We start from the raw sequence: 26,236 nt of genomic DNA on the forward strand, positions 1-26,236 counted from the left end.
TCATTACTTGTGATCCTACCACATTTTATGTGAGTCGACACTTGGATGTGATGGATTTCCTTGTGTTACAGGCGTATGAAAGGGCTCACTCATGATTTTTTTTATGCATTTTTGCGGTTGAGTCGTCCCGACGAGAATGTTTACCCTCGCACAAGGAGACATATTCAAGTGTACACATATCGCCAAAGATAGAAAAGGAACACAAAAAACCAGGTTACAGCATTTACTGCCCCCGACGTGACACACACTGTATACAGATGATCCAGTTTTCCTCTCATGTGAAGGCTGTAGCTCTGGGGACATGTCTTATGCCTGATAAAATCTCACAAGAACAAGCCTATAAAAGCAACACCCACTTGTCATCTTTGACTCGGCCTTGGCTGCATCTCAGAGAAAAAGTATGTAGGGCTCAATGATTTAAAGAATGTTTTCAGGAGAGGCATCGTTTCATACGACACAGTCTTTGTACCATACGTCGACAGCATTCGCAGGTTAAGAAAATATCAATTCCGTACATAGAAAAGACAGAGAAGCGAGAGTTTGAGGTAAGGTTAGTGCACACTTACCGATAAAAGGGATCGAATCTAGGGAGACATCCAAGTTGTCGGAGCCGGACTTATGTCGCGTGTCTCCCAGCCTCCTCAGATGCATGTCCCTGCAGCCGTCATTAGATGTCCAGCACATTGCTCCATCAGCAGATCCCGCCTTCACCAGCGGCGGCGACTTACGGATCACTCTATCCTGGCCTTCATTAACGGCAAGCACGTACGACGGGGGGCGAATGTGGGGGGTTTCAGATTTTTTGTCTCTTCTGAGGACCACGACCGTTGCATCGGGTCCTTCCACGCCATCGGCAAGACCGCCATTAGTCCGTATGGGTGTGTGGGTAGAACTGACCTTTGGCATTTGGGTCACAGCTCCATTAGTAGTGGAAGTACTGGAGGACGTGGAGACAACTCTGCTCTGGAGTTGTCTCTGTGTGAGCAGCTTAGAGGACGGACCAGAGCAAGAGGAGGACCTGGCTGCCAACCCGGCCTCCATCCTGTTATCCACTTTCAGACTGTCAGCCCTGCCCCTAAGATGGAGATGTAGAGGGGAGGAGTAGCCAAGGTGGTTACTCATGATGGTAGCTCTTTGGTCTTTAAGAGGGTCTGTGGTTCTATTACTGGGTAAAGCAGGCAAAGAGTCTGAGATTGAGTTTTTGACAGGCAATCGCGAGGGTCTCATTATGAGACCATCTGACCTCGACGGTGAATCTGCTGTACCTTTATTGAACACAGAAGCAGCCACAGGTGAGTTAGATAATCCACTTTTATGTCCTTCCTCCTCCTGTCCAGTGAGACTCCTGCTAAGATGAGGTAAAACTCGCGGGCCTGCTCCCTGCCTACTGGCTCTGGTTTCTTCTTGTCGACAAAGCAGCGGCCTGTCCTCAAACTCTCCCCGGTGAACGCCACCTGGCTCCGCAGACAACTGGCCCAGGTAGTCACATGAACGCGCCCGAGGTTTGGTAACTTCTGTCGGAGAGGAGAAGGGCAGGGCGTCCTGGGAAGCACTCCGAGGCCAGTTCCTTGTCGTTATCATCCTGCCCGTTCCACCTTCAAGCCTCTCTTGGGAGGCGCAACGCAATGGAATCGCTGCCGTACCCTGAGTACTAGCATCTGCTCCGCGATCACTGGATATGCTCCTCTGTCTGACCTGGGAGCCCAGTGGCCCTCGCTGACTCGTGCCAGTTGAAGGTGGTGTACGCTGTTGGGTGTAGGCGGAACTGGAATTTGAAGCTGCACGTAAACTGTCCAAGCGCTCCTGAATGGTGCGACAGCCGTACGTGTGCAGCCTCTTGGCATCAATGTAGTCCTTATAGGTGGTGTAGTTTTTCCAGTCAATGTTTTGGTGTGGCGAGGTGGTTGGGGCAGTGGGGGAGGGCGAGTAGTGGTTGGCGCTGGGTGAGACAGCAGAGGAAAATGTATCAGGTGACGCAACAGTGACGGGAGCCTGCGCAGCTGGGGTCGAGGGGTCTGGATGCAGCGAGCCAGGTCTGGAACTTGAGGAAGGGGAGTAAACTGAGGGTTCTAAGGAAGATGGGTACTGTAACTTTGCACCCCCAGGTACTGAGGGAATAAGGGGTCTGAGTCTAGCTGATCCAGAATCTGCTGGAGAACTGTACCGATTCTCTTCTGTCCGATGGCTTGGGCCAGCCCGAGCCACCCAGGGACCCCTGTCAACCGGATCAGGAGGCATGGCTACTGTCCTCTCATTACAGACACACACCACAGTCTGAGGCTTTGAAGTCTGTTGGGGAGGGGTGGTCGGCGGAACAGGGACCTCCACCCGATAACTCTTCTCAGTGGTCCCACCTCTTCCTCCCGGTCCCTGAGCTGGCCCTCGGGAGGTCTCGCTGACCGGGGCAGGCTCTGATGATGCCACAGATTTAACTTCTATCCGAGGGTAGCATATGGGAGGAGGCTCTGGGATGTTCAGAGCATTTCCGCTGTACGCCTCGTTCCCCTTGAGGTATGCGTCCTGGGAATATGCCTGCAAGAGATTATGGGACATGATGTCATGAGTGCTGAAACAGTAAAATCTGGATTACATGGGCAGGATACATTTACTGTAGACTGAAATTGGGATACAATAGTCAATGTGTGAACCTTTGGGAGTTCTCTACTGAGCTTTTTTCTGGCTCTAAAACAGACACAGCTCATACAAATCCCCCCAAAACAGCCATGAATACCAACACTGTTCTATTAAGGCCAATCATTTTTAGATTTTTTTTCCTGCTCAGACACAAACAGCTGATGAAACATTTTTGGACACATCTCCCACTGACAATCAATCTTCTGTTTGCAAAACACATCAACTGCTCACATTTCTGAGAGGAGAGAGCGAGAGAGAATGGTGATCCCTGAGTGTCATTTATTGACAGGATCATTTGCTTGGGATGACGAGATTATCAGGAAGACAAACAGTGTCACTGTGTTCCCTCAGAGAAGTGTAAGTGACTGGAGCTGAAAATACATTTCTGTATTTCCCACGAGAACGCAGACAAATGTTATTAATTACAAAAAAAAAATTAGTAGAGAAAGAAAGCCGGACAGTCAAGAATAAACCCTTGGAGGGAAGAGGTCTGTTGACAGACGCTGACTCACCTTGGGTACAGGAGAGTGCGCCCTGAGGCATGAGGACAGGCTGAACGGAGGACGTCTCTGCCTGTCTCTGCCAGCTAAAGCTACTTCTGTCAGCATGGTTTCGCCAGCTCTACTGTCACAGTCACTGTATTTAACTTTAACTCAAAACTTTTGCTCGAAATAACCTTGCTCACTCTCCAGTATCATCACCTCCCAGTTGCCTCGTGAGTGAGTTATAAAGTTCCTCATCCTGTCAGCGCAGACGCTCCGGAGAAAATGAAAGGGAGAGAGAGAGTTATAGTGCTGGACTTTAATCGATTGGCACTCTACCTGAGGTGTCGAGTTACAACTGCACTGAGAGCAGCAGCAGCAACTCTAACTCTCTTGGTGCCGCCCCTTTTTTTGGATTGCATAAACAATCGGGGACCAATAGAAAGTCATTTCTCGAATGAGGAAAGTACAGAGCACAAAAATGTTTGAGGTCTGCTGACAAGTTACACTCCTTTATTTCCATGTTATTCCTGTACACATGGCAGTCAGGGAAAATAACCGACTAAAACCGACTAAAAAATAACCTGTGTAAACTCTGCACTTGAAAGACAGGGGAAATAACGTGGGTATTTTTTGCCACTTTGTGCCTATGAGTTTAGAAAGTGGTGCATCAAGTCTGGAGAAACAAGTAAGTGAAAGGAAAAGTGATGGCTTAGTAGTACAGTTTTCCCTTCTTACCAGAGCAGTGATATCCCTGGAAAACTGCAGTCCAGCAGAGAGAAAGAAAGAAAGAGAGAGAAATGGGGAATAAAGAGAAGTAAACAGGTGAAAACTCACACAGTGGCAGCAATGAAGGTGAGACATGGAGTCAGGATTAAATGAATAAAATACATCCTGCTGTAAGAATGTAGAGCAGAGAAGTCACAGTCAGAGGAGAATAGTGGGGATAGAGGTCAAATTCTGCTGGTTCTCAGCACACTTAGCATTTCATCTCTGCTCTGTCACTCTCACCTGCTCACACACACACACACACACACACACACACTGCTCCATCACATGTTCACTCTTCATTGAGCACAAACACACACGCACTTGTGAACCTGAGAGGTTCAGGTCAGCTGACTGCAGCCAGCAGACAGGTTCGTCTCCATCGATCAAGTCATACCAACGTTATTGGAGTTTCCCCCGAAACTTAACTCTATATAAACACTAAAACAAAAGTCCAAATTCAACAACTTTGACCAGTGTGTAGCATTTACATGGGTTTACTGGCAGGAACTGAATATATTACTCGTACGTTTGTTTGTTTAAGTGTAAAAGAGCTTTCAAAATAAAAGTCAATTGTGACGGTTGGTAACGCTTTGATGGCATCTTTAAATCTATTATTAAGTGAATATTGAACAGAAATGCAACATCTACAGTCATAATTACAAATAGATTTTCCCCCAAATCGAGTCCAGCTCTGTGGGCGGGGCCTCTCTCCTTCACTCCCCCAAAGAACTAAATCACATCTTGTACGACTTTACAGTTTAATCCCATAACGCTGGCTGAAGGCAGACACGCTGTAAATGACTATTAAGTTTAAAATAATAAATAATTTCAACTTTAATGTATTCCAGTGGTTCATTAGAAATCCTTCACCCCCGAGAGTTCTCTCAGTTTCAGTTATGTGTGAGGATTTAGAAACAGAGTGAGATCTGAGCCACTGTGTTTCTGCTTCATGAGAGAAATTCACCCAAACAGAGGTTTAAAAAAAAACCCTGTGTGCTGTGGAGACTGATGATTAGACTGTTTTATCGTCTGTCGAGCTCTGGAGCCTGACTGACGCTGTGTGTTCTCTCAAACTCTGGGTTTATAAAACGTCCTTCAAGCCCACCCAGCATCCACGTCGACCTGATGTGGAATTATAAATAACGGGAAATCAGAAATGAAGTGAGCGACTGAGCGAAAAAATGTAAAGTCACTGTCCACTCAATCTTGTCACTACGTTCTCTTGAAAAAGTGAAGAGAATCGTCCTAAAAGTTAAGGAAGGGTTTAATTAAAACATTCTTCCCAAGAATGTTTTTGCAGAAATAAACAGACGATTCATGTCTGTGCTTTAAACTTAAAAATGGTCATACACAAAGCATGGGGCAGGGACCCACAAATGTATCGCAGGGGATTTTTTTGGGTCCCAAAACCAATTTTGCAGAATTTTCCCCAATCTTTTTGTCAACATTTATGCATAAAACTAACTTTTAATGAGGTTTAGTGAGGTTAATTATCTTTTGTGATGGTTTTTATTGTGAATTCTTTTAAAAGTGGATCCCTATATTTAACATTTTTCAAATGAATGATCCAAAATCAGTCCATCTTTTCTAATTTCCACGAGCTGTTTTGCATAAAGTTAAACATACACTTACACTCGATGCACACTGTGCTATCTTTTCCCAAATAAGGAAAACCAATGAGACATGCGAGGCGTTTAAACACAAATCATGTTAAAATAACATTGTTTAATGGAAATAAATGGAACCTCACCAGTTGCAGAATGTCCTCGTCCTTGGGCATCACACAGAGCTCCAGCGCGACGTCGCTGAGACACGAGACAAACAAACATGTTCTTCAATAAACTGCGTTTTAAACGGAGTGAAAAAGGTTTTTGTTTTTTTGTCTTAGTTTCTTTATCATTAATCCACAAACATGTGATCTGAGCGCCGGCGGTGAAGAGATTAGATCTCAAGTCTGAGTTATTCAGACGGCAAATATTCCCTTTTAATTGAAGGTTTCTGATTAATGTCCGAGGGAGGGCAAATACTTGTTGTTGGACCCAGACGACCCCCGAGACTGCTTTGTAGTCTACAGATTAAATATTACATCAGTGAGTCATTTAAATATTAAGAAAATATAAAGCGAATTCGCTGCTAGGAGATTTTCTCGGCAATCAGGAATATGAACACACATTTTTCCACTTTTTTGTGACATTTTTACATGTGATACTAACTTTTTTATTTAAGAAAATAACAGTCAGATGGTTGTAGACTTCTTACGAGGAGTAACTTTGTAACAAATCAGCACAAAATTAACTTAATTAACCCTCAGAACACAGATAAAGTGTGACAACCTCCTTTTACCGCCAATGTTTTATGACTAAAATGTAAGACAACATAAAGAAGAAGAAGAGGAAGAACGACTAAAACCAAATACTCAAAACTGCCCTGACTTGTTTTAACAGGAAGTAGGATGAATAAATTATTTCCTTAACATTAATATTTCCTTCCTCTCACTTTGATGTTTACATGGAGTGAAGTGACAGCAGATTTTATTAAAACGCCACCAAAATGAAAATAGTTACGTGAACAGAAAAAAACAAAACAGATTTCTAAGTGATTTTTAAACAGTGTTGGAAAAGTTTTGTTGCAGAAATGTTACATATCATGTCTTCACCTGTTCTGGATCAAAGCGATGACCTGTGAGTACGTCTTCCCGATGATGCTCTCTCCGTTCACCTTCACGATTCGATCCCCTGAAGGAAGACAAAGAAGAGAAATGACCACGCTGCAATTTTATTCATTACTGTCTATTTATTCCACCCTGAGTTGTTTTTTATTTGCATTTTTTAGTATTTTAAAGTTAAAACAGGGTTTTAACCTCTTGACTTTCCCATTTTATTCCACCCTGTGTTGTGTTTTATTGTTGTTTTTGCATCTGTATTCTTTTATTGTGAAGCACTTTGAGCTGCGATCCTTGTATGAAAGGTGCCATACGAATAAAGTTTATATTTTTGTTTCATGGATTAAGTGAAATAGGCTCTGAATTTATGTACAGTAACTTAATGACTGAGACTTTATAGACTTTACCAACGTCATCTGAGCACTTTTAACGCTTTAACACAGAGTGAATCGCAGACGACACGTTTGTGCAAACACTCTTTGCATCACCGTAATTCTGGCGATCAGTCTTTGTCGCCAGAGAGGAGAGAGCAGGAAAAACGCCTGTACATACTGTAGTTTCCATGTTTTGTCCTGTTTTTGGACATTGAGACGAAAACTCAAATAAAATATTATTTTAAATATGTTTGATTCTGTTCAAGTTTCAAACTGAACACTCAAAATCTGGTGTTTGTGTACAACTACAGTGTTTTTCTTCATTTTAAATTGTCAATACACTATTTTAACATGCAGTAAACTGTATATATAGAAAGTTTTTCTGGAAAAATGGGCAAAAGCACTTAGTTACTTAGTTTCTGGACCTTTTATGGTTAAAATAAGCAAAAAAAAAAACTGTCAAAGGACATTTTGAGGCTTAGGTGTTAAAGGCTTAATGCTTTTCTGGGGTTGTTTTTTAAAGTCATCTGCATATAGCAGGTCGGCTCGCAATTGTCGTCATAATGAGATTAAACTTCAGTCATTTTCCTTTTTCCCCCTCCTCTTGTTCTCTATTATCTTCAGTTCACCATTTGTAATGTTTTCATTTATGCTGTTGATGACGCAGGAGGAGTGGGATAATGTCTGTGAATCTGTAAATTTGAGTGACATGGACGTTCACGTTTAAACACAAACACATCTTTTAAAATTGGGAGGTATCAGGCTCCGGCGCAAGACTCCGGTCCACAGTCAATACTATTATTGAGCAGGTGAACCAGCACAAAAGGACCAAAATATTAGGATCTACGTCCACTCAGGCTTTTCTGAGGACGGACGTCTTAGAAGACGGGGAGGTGAGTCGAGGAGAGGAAACGAGATAATTGTGGGAAAACATTTACAGTGGCTCATCCCAGGAGAGGAAAGGAGAGCGATGATCATCAGATAAAAGACACAGAGAGAGAGATTCACAGGGTTTGTCTGAGGCTACTTGACATTTCCAGTAACGCAGTGTCCAGTAAGAGCTTCAGCTATCACGAAAAAACTGCTGATTCATTTCAATTTCTGTAGGATTTTTTTTTTTTTTTTACCCTTTAAATTACAAAGTGATTCATGGATTAATAAGAAATAATAACACAAAAATGGGGGGAGGTTGGAATAACAGTCGCGCAGATTACACTTTGTTCAGCCTCCCACAAAGGAGGCCATCTGTTATTCTGTAACTCATCTATGTTTTGCCTGGCAGCTTCACGAGGAAGTGGAATTCTCCAGAGAGCCGACGTGAAGAAATCCTGGCACCGGGAACAGCGAGAGCGGGTCAAACGTGAGGCGGTCGGAGTTAATCGTCAAAGATCTGCCAGTTACCGGGAGCTCAGTCGTCTCCAGAGACTCTGTGTGTGTGTGTGTATACCTGTACAGAGTCCAGCTCCGTGGGCGGGGCCTCCCTCCTTCACTTGCTTGACAAAAATGGTGTCCATTGGCTCCAGACGGTTTCGCTGTCTCCCTGGTAACCGGAGCGAGAGAGAGAGAGAGAGAGAGAGAGAGAGAGAGAGAGAACATGGTCACACAGTGAAGAAGAGCAGCAGCAGCAGCAGCAGCAGTGACATGAGAAAGTATGACACGCTGCACTGGGACAGCACACATTTCCTTTCGTTTTTATTTGTGCTACTGATCCAGATTTACTCAGCAAAGAACTATATATGTATTATATACTGTAACGAGCATTTAGTTGTACGACTGACAATAAACTAACAATTAAACTAATAATTTGAGTAATTCTACACACACAAAACAAATCTAAATACTGTACGTGATCGTTCTAGGTTCTCAAAACAATGTGGATTAACTGAGTGTAGAACAAAACTTTTAAAATGCATCTTAAAATCCATTTTAACTCTTTAAAACATGTTGGTTTTATCTTTTTTATTGCATGTTTTTATACATTCTACAGTATTATGTTGGTCTATTATATGTTTTTATTTTATTAATTTTATTTATCTCTGATGTACAGCACTGCAGCACTGTTTCAGATGTTGTTTTATAAATAAAGTTCGATTGGATTAGTACAAATCTGGTGAATGAATGAATAATTTTATCTCTGTAACATTCGTATAAAAAGTAAAAATAAAGTGAGATCATTTAATATGAATGTGCCAATAACTAAAAAGGAAGAGGCTGAAACACATGGCAGGAAAAACTCCGAAAATACATAAAACATTGCACTTCAAATTATGGAACTGGACTTTCAATTCACAAAACTGCAATTATTTTTACATTTCAAACTTTGCTGAACCTCAAAAGAGTTGTACACCATTTCACTTCATCACTGAGTTAAAAAACAGCTGATTCATTTTGTTTTCTAGGAAACAAACATGTTATTTCTTTATTGTTTATTTTTAAGCTTTCTTTTTTGCTTGGATAAATATCCCGAAACGCAAAGATTGTCAAATAATCTCTAATGAAATACAAGACAGCAGGAAATCACATCATGCGTGACTTCTTCTTGTTTTCTAATAATGGATGTACGCTTGGCTATAATCCAGTAGGGGGCAGTAGAGGACATGACATGTCTTCACTCTCACTTGCTGTGAGTGAAAACTGTGGTATGACAACACTGTGTTTTCGCTCATACTGCACATGATGCTGATGTGAGAACAGGACAATAAAACGGAACACAGAGACTGACTGATGCTGGACAGGACCAGAATAAGGTCCTCATGGAGACCAAAACCTGGTCTCAATGAGGCATAACAATAGGAAATTGTGTTATGCTTGCATAATAACAATAAAGAATCTTGAATCTTGAACCACTTAATTTCGGCTGTCGATGCGAGATCTTAAAGAACAGCTACATAAGTTTGTTTATGTCTCGTACATACGTCTTTGTGACGACTATTTTTTGTGAAAGTGAGGACAATTTGGCTGCTCCTCAGTTGGCTGTTTATGGATTAAGACTTGGTTTTAGGAGGGTCAGAGTTAGAATTAGGTGTATATAAGGATGAGGTTTAGGGTTTGGGGATTAGGTATTTAGTTGTGATGGTCGATGGTTAAGGTTGGTGTAGTGGTTAGCGCTGTTGTCTTTCCAGCAAGAACACGGAACAAGGGCCTTTCTGCATGTTTTCTCTGGGTTCTCCGGTTTCCTCCCACAGTCCATAAACATGCCATAAGGGGATTAGGTAAATTGGACACTCTAAATTTACCGTAGGTGTAAAAGTGAATGGTTGTGTGTCCCTGTGATGGACTGGCGAACTGTCCAGGGTCAGTTGAGATTGGCACAGTGCCCCCTATGACCCTCATGTGGAGGATAAAGTGGTAGAAGATGGATGGATGGGTTAAGGTTGGAGTAGAGGGTCAGGGAATCCATTATGTATGTGGCCGTTCTCACTAGGAATGCTGAACCAGAATGTGTGTGTGTGTGTGTGTGTTCCAGGTATTAGTCATGTTGTGGGGACCTAAATCTGTTTACACACTCACTTTATGGGGACAAAAAGCAAGTCCCCATAACATAAATTATCACATTTTAAGCTGAAGACATGGATAGGATGAGGTTAGAGTAGTAGTTATGGTTAAGGTTAAGTCCCCAGGACATTAATGTAAGTCAATGTGATGTCCTCTGAAGTCATGGAAACCAAACCCTCTCTCTCTCTCTCTCTCTCTCTCTCTCTCTGTGTGTGTACCAGATTCCCATTTCCAGAGACAATCTTTCTGAGCCTCCGACTCTGCAGTGGCACAAATTGGATTCTGCAAGTTTCCAATGGCGCTACAGCTGGATGAACAGGATTTATTGTGGAAATCTAAAGCTTTGGACATTTTTAATGCTCCCAATCGTCTTATCAGAACCATAAACTATTGTGTGGATTAACCAAAATACACACACACACACACACGTGTGGACACGGCTGTTGAATAAACGTAGCTGTCGGAGCAAATATCACAGAGATGGCAGTGACATAACGTTGCCATTTTTCACTCGCATTTCAATCACATATGAAGCAAAAATAAGCATTTTCCCCTCTCGTTCAGTTCAGCAGAGACTCAGTCCACTGCCGTCTATTGGCACGGTTGAGTGTCAGCTCTGCTTTTTGGCCTCAACAAGCCTCAGTTTGGCTGCCATCCCTGGCTGCACAGCTGGGCCTGGTTGTGTGGGCCTGCTCCCCTCTCCCCCCCCCCCCCCCCCCTGTTTTGGGTTAGATAATGTTATTCTACAGAGGGCTGGGCCCACTGCCCACTCCCTGCATTAACCGCCGGCGTAATACCTTCACTTCATGTCCAACGTCTTAGGCATTTACGTGGCTCTCACACTCACAAAACACACCCAAACACAAATGTGCCAGTAAACAAAAACACACTGATGCCCACGCACATGTGTTGCTTGCTCTGATATGTTTCCAGACACAGTCAGATCTTTACGTGCGTCATATAACACCCCGGAAAACAGTGTACTGTGTCCACCTCCACCACACTACATGGCGACCACCATTACGTATCGTTAATTCCAATAATCTCAAAAGTATTTAATTCTTGAAGCTTAATCGGAAAACCAGTCTGGATTCCCTCCTTGAACCACCAGCCTATCGTGGTGGATGAGTTTGAGTGCGCTAATGATTCTGGAGCTATGTTGTCTAGGCAGTTTTGCCCCTGGTAGGGTCTCCCTTGGCTACTTGGTCCTGGGTGAAGGGCCAAACAAAGAGGGGTTCAGAAGGGGTCAAAGCCCAAGGTTTTACAGTTGCGTGTTGCGCCATGATTCCACCGATTGGAAGAGTTTGGTTCAGTACAGCACGGTACAATAGTACCAAAATAACCGTCCCCAACTGTTCAATCCTTTGGTACTCTTCCCTTGGGGTACCAGAGTACAATGGTATGGTACGGTAAGACCGGCTCCACCCACGACTGTCTGATTGGGTTGATTGGGCGGCAGAAAAACATAACTTCTTTGCGAACAAAGTTTTGACGTCTTGTTGAGACAAAACATCCAAAAACCGGTCGCTTGGCGGTTTTCAAATTTGGGAGGCGACTTACACCAACTTTGGAATAAGAAATCCAAGGAATGTCTGTCCATCAGTGACCATTTAAACCCACAAAAACTGGCACTGCACGAGTCATGCAAACACACTGACTGTAGAAGAAGCTCTTCTACTTTCTCAACATTTCAAACAGAGATGAAGAGGAGGAGGAGGAGCAGTACTGTGAGTGTGTTTAGATAGTTGTCTATATCAGGTCTCTTCCAGCAAAGGAATATGAAAATGTGAGGCTTCTGATCCTTGTACAAGAATCCTCTGCCCTCCCACATAGTGAGGGAAGGTCAAAGCACAAGCACACTTCACATAAAACCCATAAACTCCAACTTCCTTCAGAAAGCGCAGCGTGTTTGAATGTCAAACCTCGGCCCAAAGACACCGGGGCTGCTTCAAAGACGGCACATGAAAAATAAATACTGTCGTGTAATTCTGCCTTTTCTTCTTCCAGATTCCCATGAATTCCGAGTCCAGTTCACACAAACTTGTCCAAACACAACTAGGCTCTGAAAACCTAAACCTGCGCTAAAACACCTGCGTACCTGACTCCTGACCTGGGTGAAATACTCACACAGGCCCACATCCTCATAAACTGTGTCAACAGACTTTTGTCACATGATGTAAGGGCTTTTTTAAGGTGCCGGTCTGAAAACAGACAGGTCTCCTTACACTAATCGCAGCTCTCTGTAAACAGCGGCAGCTTTTACGTCAGGCACCTCGGCACACACTGGAGGAGGGAATGTCAATATGCCTTTAAAGCCTCTGTCATCACAGCCAGTGTGAAGTCAGAGGTTTGACCTTGCTGTAAACACACCTTGAGTAAAACTTTATTTACACAGCACAAGTAGCAGCTCCAGAAACAAAACGGGGGAATAAAAGCACACTGCTAAGTGACTTTATGTAAGATTATTCCTGCATTTTATTTTATTTTAATGCCAATAAATAACTACCTCAGATTCAATTTGTTTTTATTGGTTATTAGAAGTTTTAAGGATACCGAGCAAATTAAGTCAACACAACCGATCATCGGATTCACATTAAACAATCAATAAAGGAGTAAATTTAAGTAATATTTTTCAGCGCAAAAGAAAGTTAAATTCACCTGTGTCAACAAATCGGTATGCAAAGGCAGTGGTGAAAGTGCAGATTATTGGGCGATCAGTACATATATCCCATATCTCTACATCTCTAACTATCCACATTACATTGTACAATCAGTTTGAAGATGACAATAAAATAGTTTAACCTCAGAAATTTCTCTATTCAAGCTTAAAATTGTTCAAACATAACATTTGATGTGATTTTTCAGAAGCCAATGTGTTTAGTTAGTTTTCTACGGTAAAGAATTTCATTGTACTTGGAAAAGGTCAACTGTATAACCACAGTATCTGTTCCATTACATGGTGGCTGATGACTGAACAAAGGTCACCTGCTGAGGAAGAGCTGCAGTTCACGGCTCAAAAAAACAGTGTAAATGGACACTGTGGTATTTGTTCTCCTTGCACATATTAGTGAGGAGAGGCTGTGCAATACTAAACATAATACTAAGGGTGCAACAATTTAATGACTGATTAATCAGTCAGTTCTCAGATTTCAGCATCTAAAACATGAATATGTTCTGATTTCTTTGCGAGAAAACAATCGCCAGACTACTTAATAAAGAAAAGTGTAATTATAAACCTAAAACAGGACGATTTGGTGCAGGATTGTTGCATTAAACTGCATTTGTGGATGTCAGTCAGTCAGTCATCATCTACCGCTTTATCCTCCACCAGAGGGTCGCGGGGGTGCTGTGCCAATCTCAGCTACATCGGGCGATAGGCGGGGTACACCCTGGACAGTTCGCCAGTCCATCGCAGGGCCACACACATAGAGACAAACAACCATTCACTCTCACACTCACTCCTATGGTCAATTTTAGAGTGTCCAATTTACCTAATCCCCACATTGCATGTTTTTGGACTGTGGGAGGAAGCCGGAGAACCCGGAGAGAACCCACGCACACACGGGGAGAACATGCAAACTCCATGCAGAAAGGCCCTTGTTCCAACCGGGGCTCGAACCCGGGTCTTCTCGCTGCAAGGCGAGAGTGCTAACCACTACATCACCGTGTGGCCCCATTTGTGGATGTAACCAATCATATTAATTCAGTGTATATTTAAATGTAGGGTTACGTTTATGGGATCTGGGGTCATTTCACAATAATTCAACGTCATGACTGTAGCATTCCTCACTGTGGAGAGAGAGAGATATGTACAGAGGTGGTAACCCACGCCTGACACCTCCACCACATCTGATCTGCTCATCACACACACACACACACACACAAACGCACACCTGGTGTTTTTTCCACCACACACACAGGAAGGTGGTGGAGTACTTTCCATCATGTTTTTTCTAGGAATTGCAAATACCAAAACCCACCCAGGGGAAAGAGGATATGTACTGACCGCATTTCAACAAAAAGAGAGAGGGAGAGAGGGAGAGAGGAAGAGAGAGAGAGAGAGAGAAAAGAGTTGATTCAGTGTTTTGTTTTCTTTCTGTAAAACAAGCCAAACTATCTAACTAGGCAATTAAATTTCAACCGAGGGAACAAGTGACAAACATCTGGAAACAGATGGGTTGATTTTAAAATACTTTCTCATGCTTCAATAAAATGTGTTAAATGAGCCAACTGGCTGCGATTCTCTTCAAAACAGAGTGGAAGGGTGGAGTCTGTTTATTCTGATCCTTACAAGACCAAAAGACACACAAGCAAAAAAAAGTGGAAAGGAAAGAATTAAACATGTGTTTATTTGCTCCAATGTCAAGTATGTCGAGACAAAACTACAAAAAAACAAACAAGTAAATACACCGGGGATTATGTTCCATGACACAATCACAACAGTTGTGATTATAAAAAATTTTTTGGGGGAAACTTTTTGCTTAATTGAAGTGACAAAACAAATGTACACTGTGAAAATGGATATATTTCATATGGATAATTTTGCCTGGGGTTATGTAGCTTTAGGCTAACACTGCTAAAACTAAGCATATCTTGTTATCCTGTTAAAACTTCAAGGAAAAGGCTTAAGCCTTGGAGTTATAACAGGATATTATGCACCAAATCATTATGTGAATATACAGTTATCCCTTTACAAGACTATTATTGAGAAACAAACGAACCAGACACATTTATAGAGTTAGTCAGACAAAGCTTTTCAGACGTTAGCTGGATTAGCTAGATAAACTCTACATTAGCTAAAGTTGTTTTTAGCTAATCTACTGCTGCCGGCAATAATGAAAAATCCAACTTATATCTATTTCTGTGTGAAATTGAAGACTAGTGATAAATCTGACTTATTTTATTTTCATTTTATTCACATTTGTAGCATTTTAGCCAAACTGATTTTATTTTTTTAATTCTATTTCTCGCTTTCTCTTGCTAAGTTTTAGCATGTTATAACATTAACTCAATATCTTCAATTATCCCTTTACAGGACCATTATTTAAAAACAAATGTGTTTGTTACTTGGTTTAATGATACAAAGTTCATTACTTGTGTCATTATTATTATTATTATTATGTAGTATGAGGCAAGCTAGAGGAGAGGTGAACTGTCAGTTGTGTTTGGATTTCTGCCTGAAAAAAGTTTTTGTGACTTGTGTCTCAATGTTAACGTCTTCTACGTGGGTGGGCGTACATTATACAAATGACAAAACAACCTGTCAGATTTATAATTACTTACACTTGACTAGAAAACATCTGTGTGTGTCTTGACCTCTCATATGAAATGAAAAGGGAAATAGCGCACTAATATAACTAGTAAACGCAGATGGAAATATGCCAAATAAAGCAGGAGAACATCAAAGAAGTCGAGGAATTTGTTCTCTGGCCAAGAAGTAGATTAGACAATATTAATATTGAAATTCTCTTTATAACTCTGCAAATTTCTCAGGTTCAAGGCTATACTTCCTGGAGTCTTTTGCATATTTCTGAACGGAGACAGAATTTAACTGGCTCCCGGGTTTCCAGTCTTAGTGCTACACTAAGTTGACCGTGGCAAAAAGAAAAGGAGACACAACTTAAGACACAGCTTTGTTGAAGAAGGTGGGGCGTTAAAGAGGGCTCACTGGAGAATTCAGGGGAATTCTGTTTGCTTGTGCTGCTCTAACGTTCCCTCTGCAGACTTTCATGGGAACAAACCAAAAATCTGATACACACACAGAAAAGAGAGAGAGAGAGGGAAATAAAAGTGGTATCTGCAGAGGAAAGTGTTTCACGTTGAATGAAAAACAAATATTTGAACAGATCGCCACATTTTTATGTTGCTTCTCTCGCTGCACTGAGGTGCCGCGGCTTCATAAATGGAGCGAAAAGAGAAAGAGAATGAAAAAAAATGACTCAATCGGATTTTTACCCTTTGATAACTCGCTAAAATACACAGCTGAAAAGAGAGAGAGAGATACAGGAAGGAGGGAGAGACAGGGACGAGAGGAAGTGAGATGGAGAGGAGGATTTGGGGATAACGGCGGCTGTGTGGTATGTACACAACCGCTGTGAAAGGAAATAAACACGTCCACACTGAGTGGAGGACATCATCCCTATACGACTACACATACCATAGATCCATGATGACGTTTGTTTATCCGTGTACCCACGTCGCTGTCTGCTTATGTTTTCAGAAGGTTTAAGTGTTTCTCGCGACAACACCCAGCTCGTCAAACACCACCACCACCACTTCTCTCTCTCTCCTTCCAAACACCAACAGCCTCATCACACACTGGCTCCGAGTCAAGCAAATAAACTGCTCTGCAGCGAACATCACAGAGCTCGACCCCGGACAGAATGCAATGCAAATGCAAATTTTTCCTTGCTTCATAAACATTTAAATAAGCTAACACATGGGATTCATTATTATCTGTCTGCGACTGCGTGTGCGTTTGAGTATGCATGTGTTCAAGTGGTTCTCCGATGATGTGATGTTATGGGTGTCTGTGTCGTTTGCTATGATTGTGACCAGCAGTGAGCTTCATTCTTAGCTCGTAACGTCGACAGTATGTGGGCATCAGAAGGAAATGAGAATCAGATCTTGTCAGCTAACTATTAACATATAAATAACAATATTCTACATCAACTATACCATACCCAAGAAGAACTACATTTATTATAAAATGAAAAAAAAAAAAACATAATAAAGTTGCTCTGTCACATTTTACCATCACCTGTGTCTCTGACTCATCATCACTTCACATCTGTGATCTTTATGGACAAAAGTGTCAATATGAGACCAGCCAAATTCACTGACATCACTTCCTGTTTTCAGAGAACCAGACCCGGACGTCAAGTTAAAAATACCAACTTTCTCAATGAGGTTCTGAATGACATCACAGACGATGATATCACAGAGCTAACCTGTCTGAAATGTGCTTCAGATGTGATATCAGGTTATCCGGGATCACAGGAGTTAATGCTCAACTGGACCCTGAACTTTGTCTTTTGGGGAACTTTCGTGTATTTCGAGTATTCGTCGCTCTCAAAATAGTGTCATGGAAGTCAGATTCCCCCGTCTCTTGGGAGATGAACAGTTGTGTTATACTATTGTCTCAGAAATCAATATAACACCTTTTTGGAAAATTACATCTCTTACATCTCTGATGCCAAGTACTTAATGTAGTCTTTTGTACTGACCTAATGCACTGCCCGATTGCAATCAGATCACAGAAAACGCACTTTAATGCCAGGTGTAAAGACGACCATAGTCTCAGACGTCGACCTGCTGTTTCATAATAACATTAAGAGGATAAAAGGTCAAGTATTGAGGCTGATTTCAAAGCATAAACTGTTAATTAACTTGCCGTAAACAATGGCAAACCTGTTTGTTTTGCGAAAGACGACGACGATACAATGCAGTCATTGAATCCATGAAGTCCATGTGAATGGAATTCCTACACAATAGAAACAGGTTATTAAGGATAGACTGGCTGTCGCAGGGTGTCACGGAGAGAAAAATTATAATATTCACAACTGTAGGAGTGATGATTTAGGTGTGTGTAGTAATATTATTTGACATTTCTTGGAGTCTGTCAACAAACGAAGATGTTTTTCATGTGAAAAGCAACCTTTTCTGGGCCAAGGAAATCTCTTTCAGCTCTGCAGTAAATCATCACGATGCTGTTTTATTAGAACATGTCGTAACTTTATTACACACTGACAGTGTCTTTTGATCCATTCAGCATTTACTGGTGCTCCACTGCACGATCATGGAGTTCCACATCACTCACCACGTGAGTACGACACTAACAATGAATTCAACCAGTCCTTCTATACTCACTCTACACAAGAGACAACATGAAAGAAGCATATTGAATATACAGCCTGGACCTTGTGACCACAGTGAAGCTATGGAGGACACAAACAAACTAGAATGTCCTACTGAGCAGACAATTACGACACCAAAGCATCTGAAAACTAGTATATTTCTTGTTTCACACCAAAGACGGCGAAAGTAACAAACAAATCTGTGTTAACTCTATTTTGTTTAAACCCAGCATTCATCAGTGTGACAGTAAATGTAGAGAATGAGCAGCAAAAAAAAACACACTGTTATAAACAACAATCATCATGAATACTGTCATTATTTCATGACAGGATGAATAAGACTTGTACTGTTGTGTGGATGACGTGTATTTTTCCGCACAGTGACTTTAGAAAACAAATTAGGAGCCGTTTAAAGTTGTTATTATTGTTTGCTGATGTTTGAACCAACACCAACCTGCTCAACCACCTGAGCTCAGCTCCAGCAGCAGCTGCAGGTAAAACAAACAGAAACAAAGCAGCACAACAATCTTCCTCTTCATGAGCCCCCGATCTCCCCGCAACAAGACTTGGATTTAGGTAATTTTCACACTTCTAGTACGCTAGAGTCAAACCTTTTGAATAAAGTATTCCCCACCTCGCCTGAGGGCGGCGCTGCATCAAGAATTACTGAAGGAGAAGATGAGACAAGCCAATGAACATGAAAACTCCACATAAGAGCAAAGCATGGAGCTGCATCAAATCGTTTTATGTCAACATATGACACATAATATACGCTGCAACAATGGGCTCAGACATTTCTCCTGGCTATCGTTCTACACGTGCGTAAGTTTTGGTTATGTTTACCAACAATGCCATGCGTTGTAGTCCACTTGTGAACCAAGACCTATATGGAATTAGATTTGTGTCAATATTTTCAGTGTATTTTCAAACAACAAAATACAATATTTTTTGAATGATTAAATTGATATTTTATTTGCTTCTTAAAAAGTGTTGTTTGCTTCATGAAAAGTGTTCAAATCTAATTCCATAGACCTATGTTTTTAGGCGAAACAGAGCAAACGAACTAGGGTTCGATTAAGAAGGAGCTGGTGTGAATGAATGCACCCATCACAATGACTCTGACTCAAAGCTGTTAAATTAGGCTAAAAACCCTGCATCGTTCTGCTTTAAAGGGCAAAAAAAAAGGGTTCCTTACATATACATAATGGCAGGGAATCACAGGAGCCTGCCACTGGTAATGACGTCTTTCAGGTAAAGTCACATTAAGAAGTCGTGAGTTCATGAAAAGTGTATCCACACTCACTCCCTCAAGGCTTTTCTCCTCCCACCACAGCAGGGCCCCATGTGTGTATGTGTGTGTTGTTTAATGTTGTGAGGCCTTTGTTGAATGAAGCGTGTGGATGTGTAGAGGCTAAACTGGGTGGAGGGGTTTGGGGAAGTGTGAGGAATGTGACACCAAGAGCCAAGAGGGGATGATGAGGGACACTTTCGGGAATCTCTCAATTTCCTGCTGGGATGCGTTTTTCCAGGGTCGGAGATTTATGGACTAAAAAAGCCCCTCGGGGCTCACCTTCCCTTCATGTTCACTGTCCGCTCAACAGTTTTGTGCTGAATCACACCTGGTACTGACAGGAGTCTGGACGCCTCACAAAGCAAACAAACAGACGCTGAGGACGATCTCCTCCCTTTGCTAATTGTATATCCGTCAAAATAATCGAACACATGTAGAAATGTGCGTAAATTAGGGTGCAGGTTACATCACAAAGCTGAAAAATTACATTTTAGGGGGTGATGAAAAATGACACCATTCGTGTTTATATCAATCATGTATAAATCCAGATTGAGTAGAAAAATGATGACACAACAGAACAACATACTTCTGTGTCCAAAACAAAGAAAGAGGACAGCGTTCACCTGGTATTTATAGTGTATTTTCACATGGAGACACATCACAACACATCACAACACAACACAACACAACACAACACAGGCTCTGAGGACTGCACTGACTAAAACAACCGAGTTCAAACTATCGTCAAATGAATTCACACAACGCTGCTCACTCAGCTTTGCTGTAAAGGGGCAGAAACGCTGAGCGTGTTTCTCAGTATAGCAGTGTTTGGGTCTTGTGTCGCCCGGCGACCTTCCTGTGCTGCACACAGGAAGTGACTTGTTCAATGTCAACACAGACGCAGGACAGTAATGTTGTACTAGAAAAGTCAAACAGCTGAAAACAGACTGAAGTAAGACTTTGTTGTTCTACAAAAACTTGATTTACCTGGAATTGCTAATGTTGTGGGGACCTAAATCTGTTTACACACACATTATGACTAGTCTTCCTTATGGGGACAAATATCAAGTCCCCATAACTTAAATTACTACATTTTAAGGATTAGGACATCAGTAATTGTGGCTAAGATTGGATTAAGTCTCCAGGAAATGAATGTAAGTCTAAGATTTTTTCATCCAAAAACGGGACGGGATAAATGCCTCTTGTCCCTGCCCGCCACTGCTCTGCAGCTGTAGACACACAAATGCTCCTTCAGTCAGGTCTGATAGTCACGCTAGACAGCGTTAAAATAATATTTGAGAACAAGAATACGAGCATTAAAGCACAACAAAAAATCACCAAAAATTACGAACTGCAGCTTTAAAAAGTGGATTATTTCTTCAGTAATCTGTGTTATTCTACTGTAAATCTGCACGAGAAAGTGCTGCAGTGTTGTTTAGGAATCCTTCTGATAATCCTCCTGCCACTCTGAAGAGTAAAGAAAAAACCTGAGGATTCAACCATGACTCCATCACCACCTCACAGATTTCAGATTCTTCCTCTACTTCCCCTGTTGTTTATCTGCAATTCCCTTGATTTAAATTCATGCCGTCACAAAACAAACAGTGGCACCGAAGTGAATGGCAATGACACGGGGTCATCACAATGCATCTTTTCCACTCTATGAGTTCAGTTATGGGATGTCAATCATCCTTAAATCCCAATTCTGCACATGGGCCGATGAACAGCTGAGACTAAACGGTTTCTGTGTTCACACCTGAGGTCTGAGCTCACGGCGCACGTCTCTAATTCACATTTAAAATCTGAATAGTTCAGTGTTTACTCACCTCGGCTGCCGTTCTCTTCATCCTGAAAGAAAAAAGGAGAGTAATTTCATTAATTAACTGTATAATACATAATATATAAATGATATGACCACTTACCAATGAAAATGTACATTATTTTTGCCAGCTTTTAATCAATAACCATCATTATTTTCTATCTTCTGGCATTTTCAAAAGGTTCTCAAAGTGTGGTACATCTACTACCAGTGTATTTTAACGTTTTTATTGATAACCGTGTTACTTCAACAGCTCGGTCTTTTCTCAGGTGATACTTGGTATAAAAGGTTTTATAATTCATTTACAAAGAGATTCATTGATGATCAGGTGAATAAGCTGCAGCCCCACATGAGGATATATAAGAGAAGAAAGCTTAAAAACTGGATACATTTTTGGTAAATAACTCAGGGGTGGTTAAATATACGGTCCAGAGCCACTGCTGTAAAAGTTTACACATAATAGCCACTTTATTCTCATTTTTTTTTCCTGCAGTTAAAAATCCACACATTCCAGCTTTAATTCACATCCCGTCAGTGTTAAAGTTTTAAAGTGTACAGCCACCACAGCCATAGACTTAAAAATCCTACTTATAATTCCAAAATCTACTTATACTTCCAAAATTTAAAGTTCCAAAATGTACTTATAATTCCAAAATGTACTTAAAGTTCCAAAATGTACTTATAATTCCAAATTCTACTTATAGTTCCAAAATTTACTTAAAGTTCCAAAATCTAATTATAATTCCCAAATCTACTTAAAGTTCCAAAATGTACTTAAAGTTCCAAATCCCACTGATTTGTCAGAGAGTGTCGTCACTGAAGAGTCATGAACATCTGACACAAGAATAAAAGCCAACATTGCTGAACTGTAGATTAAAGTTAAAAAGACTTAAAAATCCCTGAAAACATGACGTTAACCTCCAACATTTAGCAAAGGAAATGTCTAAAATGTCAATATTTAAAAGAGGAGTCTGGTGTATTTAGCGACAGCACCGCTGAAAGCCGACAATCGTGATCCGAATCACAAAGTTTTGTGAGATAACAGAAGCTCACATTGACAAACGTTGGCCCTTAAAGTGGCCAAAAACAAAACTGTGAGACCCAAGACGTGCGGTGAGAGAAGCTGCCCGTGTCTTTGGTTCCACACATTTCTCAAAGTCCTAACATTTGCGCTGCACTCTCTCTCTTCTCTTCAAGCACGCACAACTCCGGGCCAAAAGCTATAAACTTAACGTACTAAGCAAGCTTTGAAGGAAATCCCTTTGTGCAAACACGGGAGGTTGTCAAAATACACTTCAGAGAAAAGCAAACGCAAACTTATCCTGAATTATCACTTAGGAAAACTCATATGAGCGAGGCCTTGATAAGCTCTGAGGGAGAGCCGACTTGAAACGACAGCACATTTTCCCATTAAATAAGTCCTGTGGTGTTTAAGCAAAGCCCTTTAGTCTGCATTAGTCTGTGCCCGTTAGGAGGCGGAAGTGTTGTAACGTCGGGATTAAGACTGCAGGCCAGATTGATGCTGATGTTATCCAGAGGACAGTTGGCAGACGTCCCAGGTGGGATGATACAAGTCAGAAATAGACACCAGGGAAAAAAACTAACTGCTGTACAACTAAGACAGTAGTACACAGAGACTTTAAGTCTTTGTTGGCCCATTAATCCAGCCAATATTTGTCATTTTTTAATAATCAGCTCTATAATCATGATTGGAGCCAAAAGTCTGAACATGAAAAAAATTATCTGAAAGCAAAAAAACATCTGAAACTGAAAAAACAAGATTTCAACCTTAAAAAAAACAAGATTTGAACCTGAAAAAACACGACTTTAACCTGACAAAATAAGATCTGAACCTGAAAAAACACGACTTTAACCTGACAAAATAAGATCTGAACCTGAAAAAACAAGATTTGGAGCAAAAAAAACCAAGATTTGAACCTAAAAAAACAAGATTTGAACCTGAAAAAAATCTAATTTCTTTCCTCCGAATTACAAGAAATCATGGAAACTGGATAATTTCGTAATTTTTATAGACCAAACGTCATCAATTAATCACACAAGTCACATGATTTTTCAAACAAGACTTGAAATATTCCAACCAAATACATTTGATGCTAAATCTTCTGCTTGATGTTTGGTGTGAAGGACGCAGTAAAACTTTGCCAGTGAACCGAGCTATGTGAACCTGTTTCTAACATGACTTCCATCAACGAGTTTATTTGCTCTGAAAACGTTTTCTTAACCCTAGCTGTGAGACACTCTCCGTCTGAAGGTCGCGCAGATGTCGTCAGACGCTGTCCTCTCACCTTCAGAGAGTTGTGGACTGCAGACTCAGGAGGGTAGACAATGAAGTGCCGCAGTGTGAAGCCGAAGCCCTGTGAGGTCCGGCGCAGGTGAAGCATCTTTGGCCCCGGCCAGGAGAAAGGCTCCTCCTCCTCTGCCCCGGGGGAAGCGGCGGTGGCCGACACCTCGCTCTGATCGCGCCCATCCTTCTGCTTAGCCTGAAGAAAAAACAGGAATATCCATGTCAGTCTTCAGAACATTACACAGGCCGGTAAACTCATCGCTATGTAATCTTATGTAATAAATGATCTTCATGTCCCTTTACAGGAGGGTGAACCTCCTCCAGGTTTGGGAAACCCAGCTCTGAGTTCTCTTCCATAGAAGAAGTCAAATGTGGTTATGAAAATAATGACACACTGTTTTCACAGATGAAGCAGCCTGTGAATGAGCACACATCTCATTAATCGTCCTGATTTACAAAACAACACAGAGTTTCTTCATGTATTTCATATGATGATGATGTTTCTGCTCAGGTGTCACGTTGTGTTCTGACAACATTTTCAATGGAATCAGGACCGAAAACACAGTAAGAGAGTTGGGTTTCAGTAATACTGAATAAATACTTGTGTTGAATATAGAATAGAATTTATTTTTTTCAAAAGTCTACTTTTGTGTTTGGAGGCTGATAAGCCAAAAGTCTGAACACGAAAAAACAAGATTTGAACCTGAAGGAACAAGATTTGAACCGAAAAAACAAGATTTGAAACTAAAAAAATTACTTGAATCTGAAAAAAAAATGTTTTGAAACTAAAAAAACAAGATTTGAACCTGAAAAATAATAACCTGTAAGTATACTATTTATTTTACAACATATTTTAATTTCTCCAGAAATTCCATGCATTTTCAAGGCTTTCAAGCACCCATACTTACCTGAGACAAATAAGTGCCTGTAGTTTTAAGGTAAACCTCAGTAAATTCACATGAGTTCTTCCTCACACATCATCACAGCATCACACATATGGCTTCAGTTATTACACATCCAGGGCTTTACGGGGTAATTTGGGCGAGTTTTTAATCTGACGGCCAGACTTATCTTCTACATTCCTGCAAATCTACCGTGACGAACACGGCATAAAAAAGAAACAACAACAACATTTAAATCTCATTAAATAAAAAACACGTGCTCCACATCATCGGAGCATATGCAACTGACGCAAAGCTGAAAATACCGTGAGACACACTGAGTCATGTGTTCATGTGTTCATGTGCCTCAGCTACACAAACCAAGACAAACAGGGAAACTTTCTGCTGTTTATATCACATAGACTCAAATATATACAGCAGTAATTACTAATAATATCATCCTCATTACGCAAGAAGACTTGGATGTGGATAAGCAGAAGACGTCCGACACAAAAATCAAAGCGAACAATGCCAAACTGTAGATAAAAATACTTAAATCCCTTATATCCCTGAAAACATGCGTTAATCTCCAACATTTAGCAAAGGAAATGTCTAAAATGTCAATATTTAACAGAGGAGTCGGGTGTATTTAGCGATCTCAGGAAGTACTGAACGATTTTGTGAACAAATCTTTTTAATCGACTGATTCTAACGATTCAGTTAAACCCAGAACAACTCCTTTACAAGTCACTAGTTTGTGTCGCGTAGAAAACCACGTCACGGCAGTTTCACGCAGCCGTACTATGATGACTCCACCCACGTTGAGGAGGAGCTATATCGTAATGGAAAACCAAGGGTCGAGGCGAGGCGGGACCATGTAGTGGAAAAGCGGCATTAGCAACAGCAAGAGTCAGTTTCGAGAATTTCTGTTACTTTTCCATGAAACTTTTCAAATAACATCAAAATCCAAAACTTCAATGCACCTTTTATTGCCCTACAAAGCTTTTAAAAGTCAAGATTTATCGCAAACCTAAACACATAAAAGGAAATATCCTGTAACATCTCTGTGGTGGAAAAAAAGAAGCCACCCAGATCCCTGCTGCCAGAGCAGTGAGATATCTGTCACATCCATCATCGACGTAACAGCGCAGCCCGAACCGCTGCACCGCAGGGCGTGCGCTAGCGGTCGTTGCTCGAACTACCATCATGACTCTCACAAGCCAAGAGTTTGAGCCTCAGCCCGGGTTTTCTCACCCACCAAAAACACATCTTAGGTATGGATCCAACACAAAGACATTCTCCCCACCGCCCGCCCCTCTGCCTCTGTGAGAGCAGCAGATGTAGAGGCCTCCAGAGAATGCAGGATGGGTGTGGGCTTAATGCTATGACTGGTGAAATCACCACCAATACTCAGTGGAGCTGAACTGGCGCTGAGCCCCGGGTCCATAATGTAACTGAGAGAAGAGAGGAGAGGAGCTGACACAGTCCAACTCAGCTGTTTGTTTTGATTTCATGCTGAAAATTTAATGTGGCTATTATGCAATAGCTGAGCCATCTGACTCAAACGGCCCCGCGGCTGAAGAACACACACAAACACACACATTTTCCATCTCGCTCTCTCGCTCTCACTTTCTCTCTCTCTCTGTTCCTATAAAAAAATGTTGAA

General features: G+C 41.4%; 2 protein-coding genes across 7 annotated transcripts in view; both read right to left on the reverse strand.

The window, feature by feature from the left end:
* Positions 1-26,236, reverse strand: part of apodb (apolipoprotein Db) — a 313,363-nt gene that overhangs the window by 22,405 nt on the left and 264,722 nt on the right. The gene's annotated exons all lie outside the window — the stretch shown is intronic.
* Positions 1-26,236, reverse strand: part of LOC131470795 (rho GTPase-activating protein 21-B) — an 87,915-nt gene that overhangs the window by 17,647 nt on the left and 44,032 nt on the right. For 3 of the 5 annotated variants that reach the window (XM_058646811.1, XM_058646802.1, XM_058646784.1), the window contains 7 exons: positions 23,691-23,885; positions 21,392-21,413; positions 8,371-8,463; positions 6,544-6,622; positions 5,638-5,692; positions 3,855-3,878; positions 567-2,532 (listed from right to left, as the gene is read on the reverse strand). In XM_058646811.1, coding sequence (XP_058502794.1) covers positions 567-2,532; positions 3,855-3,878; positions 5,638-5,692; positions 6,544-6,622; positions 8,371-8,463; positions 21,392-21,413; positions 23,691-23,885 — 2,434 coding nt within the window. Of the gene's footprint in view, positions 1-566; positions 2,533-3,146; positions 3,484-3,854; positions 3,879-5,637; positions 5,693-6,543; positions 6,623-8,370; positions 8,464-21,391; positions 21,414-23,690; positions 23,886-26,236 lie in introns of those variants that run through there. The other 2 variants (XM_058646793.1, XM_058646818.1) reach the window with 2 other exon arrangements.

The sequence above is a fragment of the Solea solea genome, chromosome 1, assembly GCF_958295425.1.
Source record: "Solea solea chromosome 1, fSolSol10.1, whole genome shotgun sequence".
NCBI lineage: Eukaryota > Metazoa > Chordata > Actinopteri > Pleuronectiformes > Soleidae > Solea > Solea solea.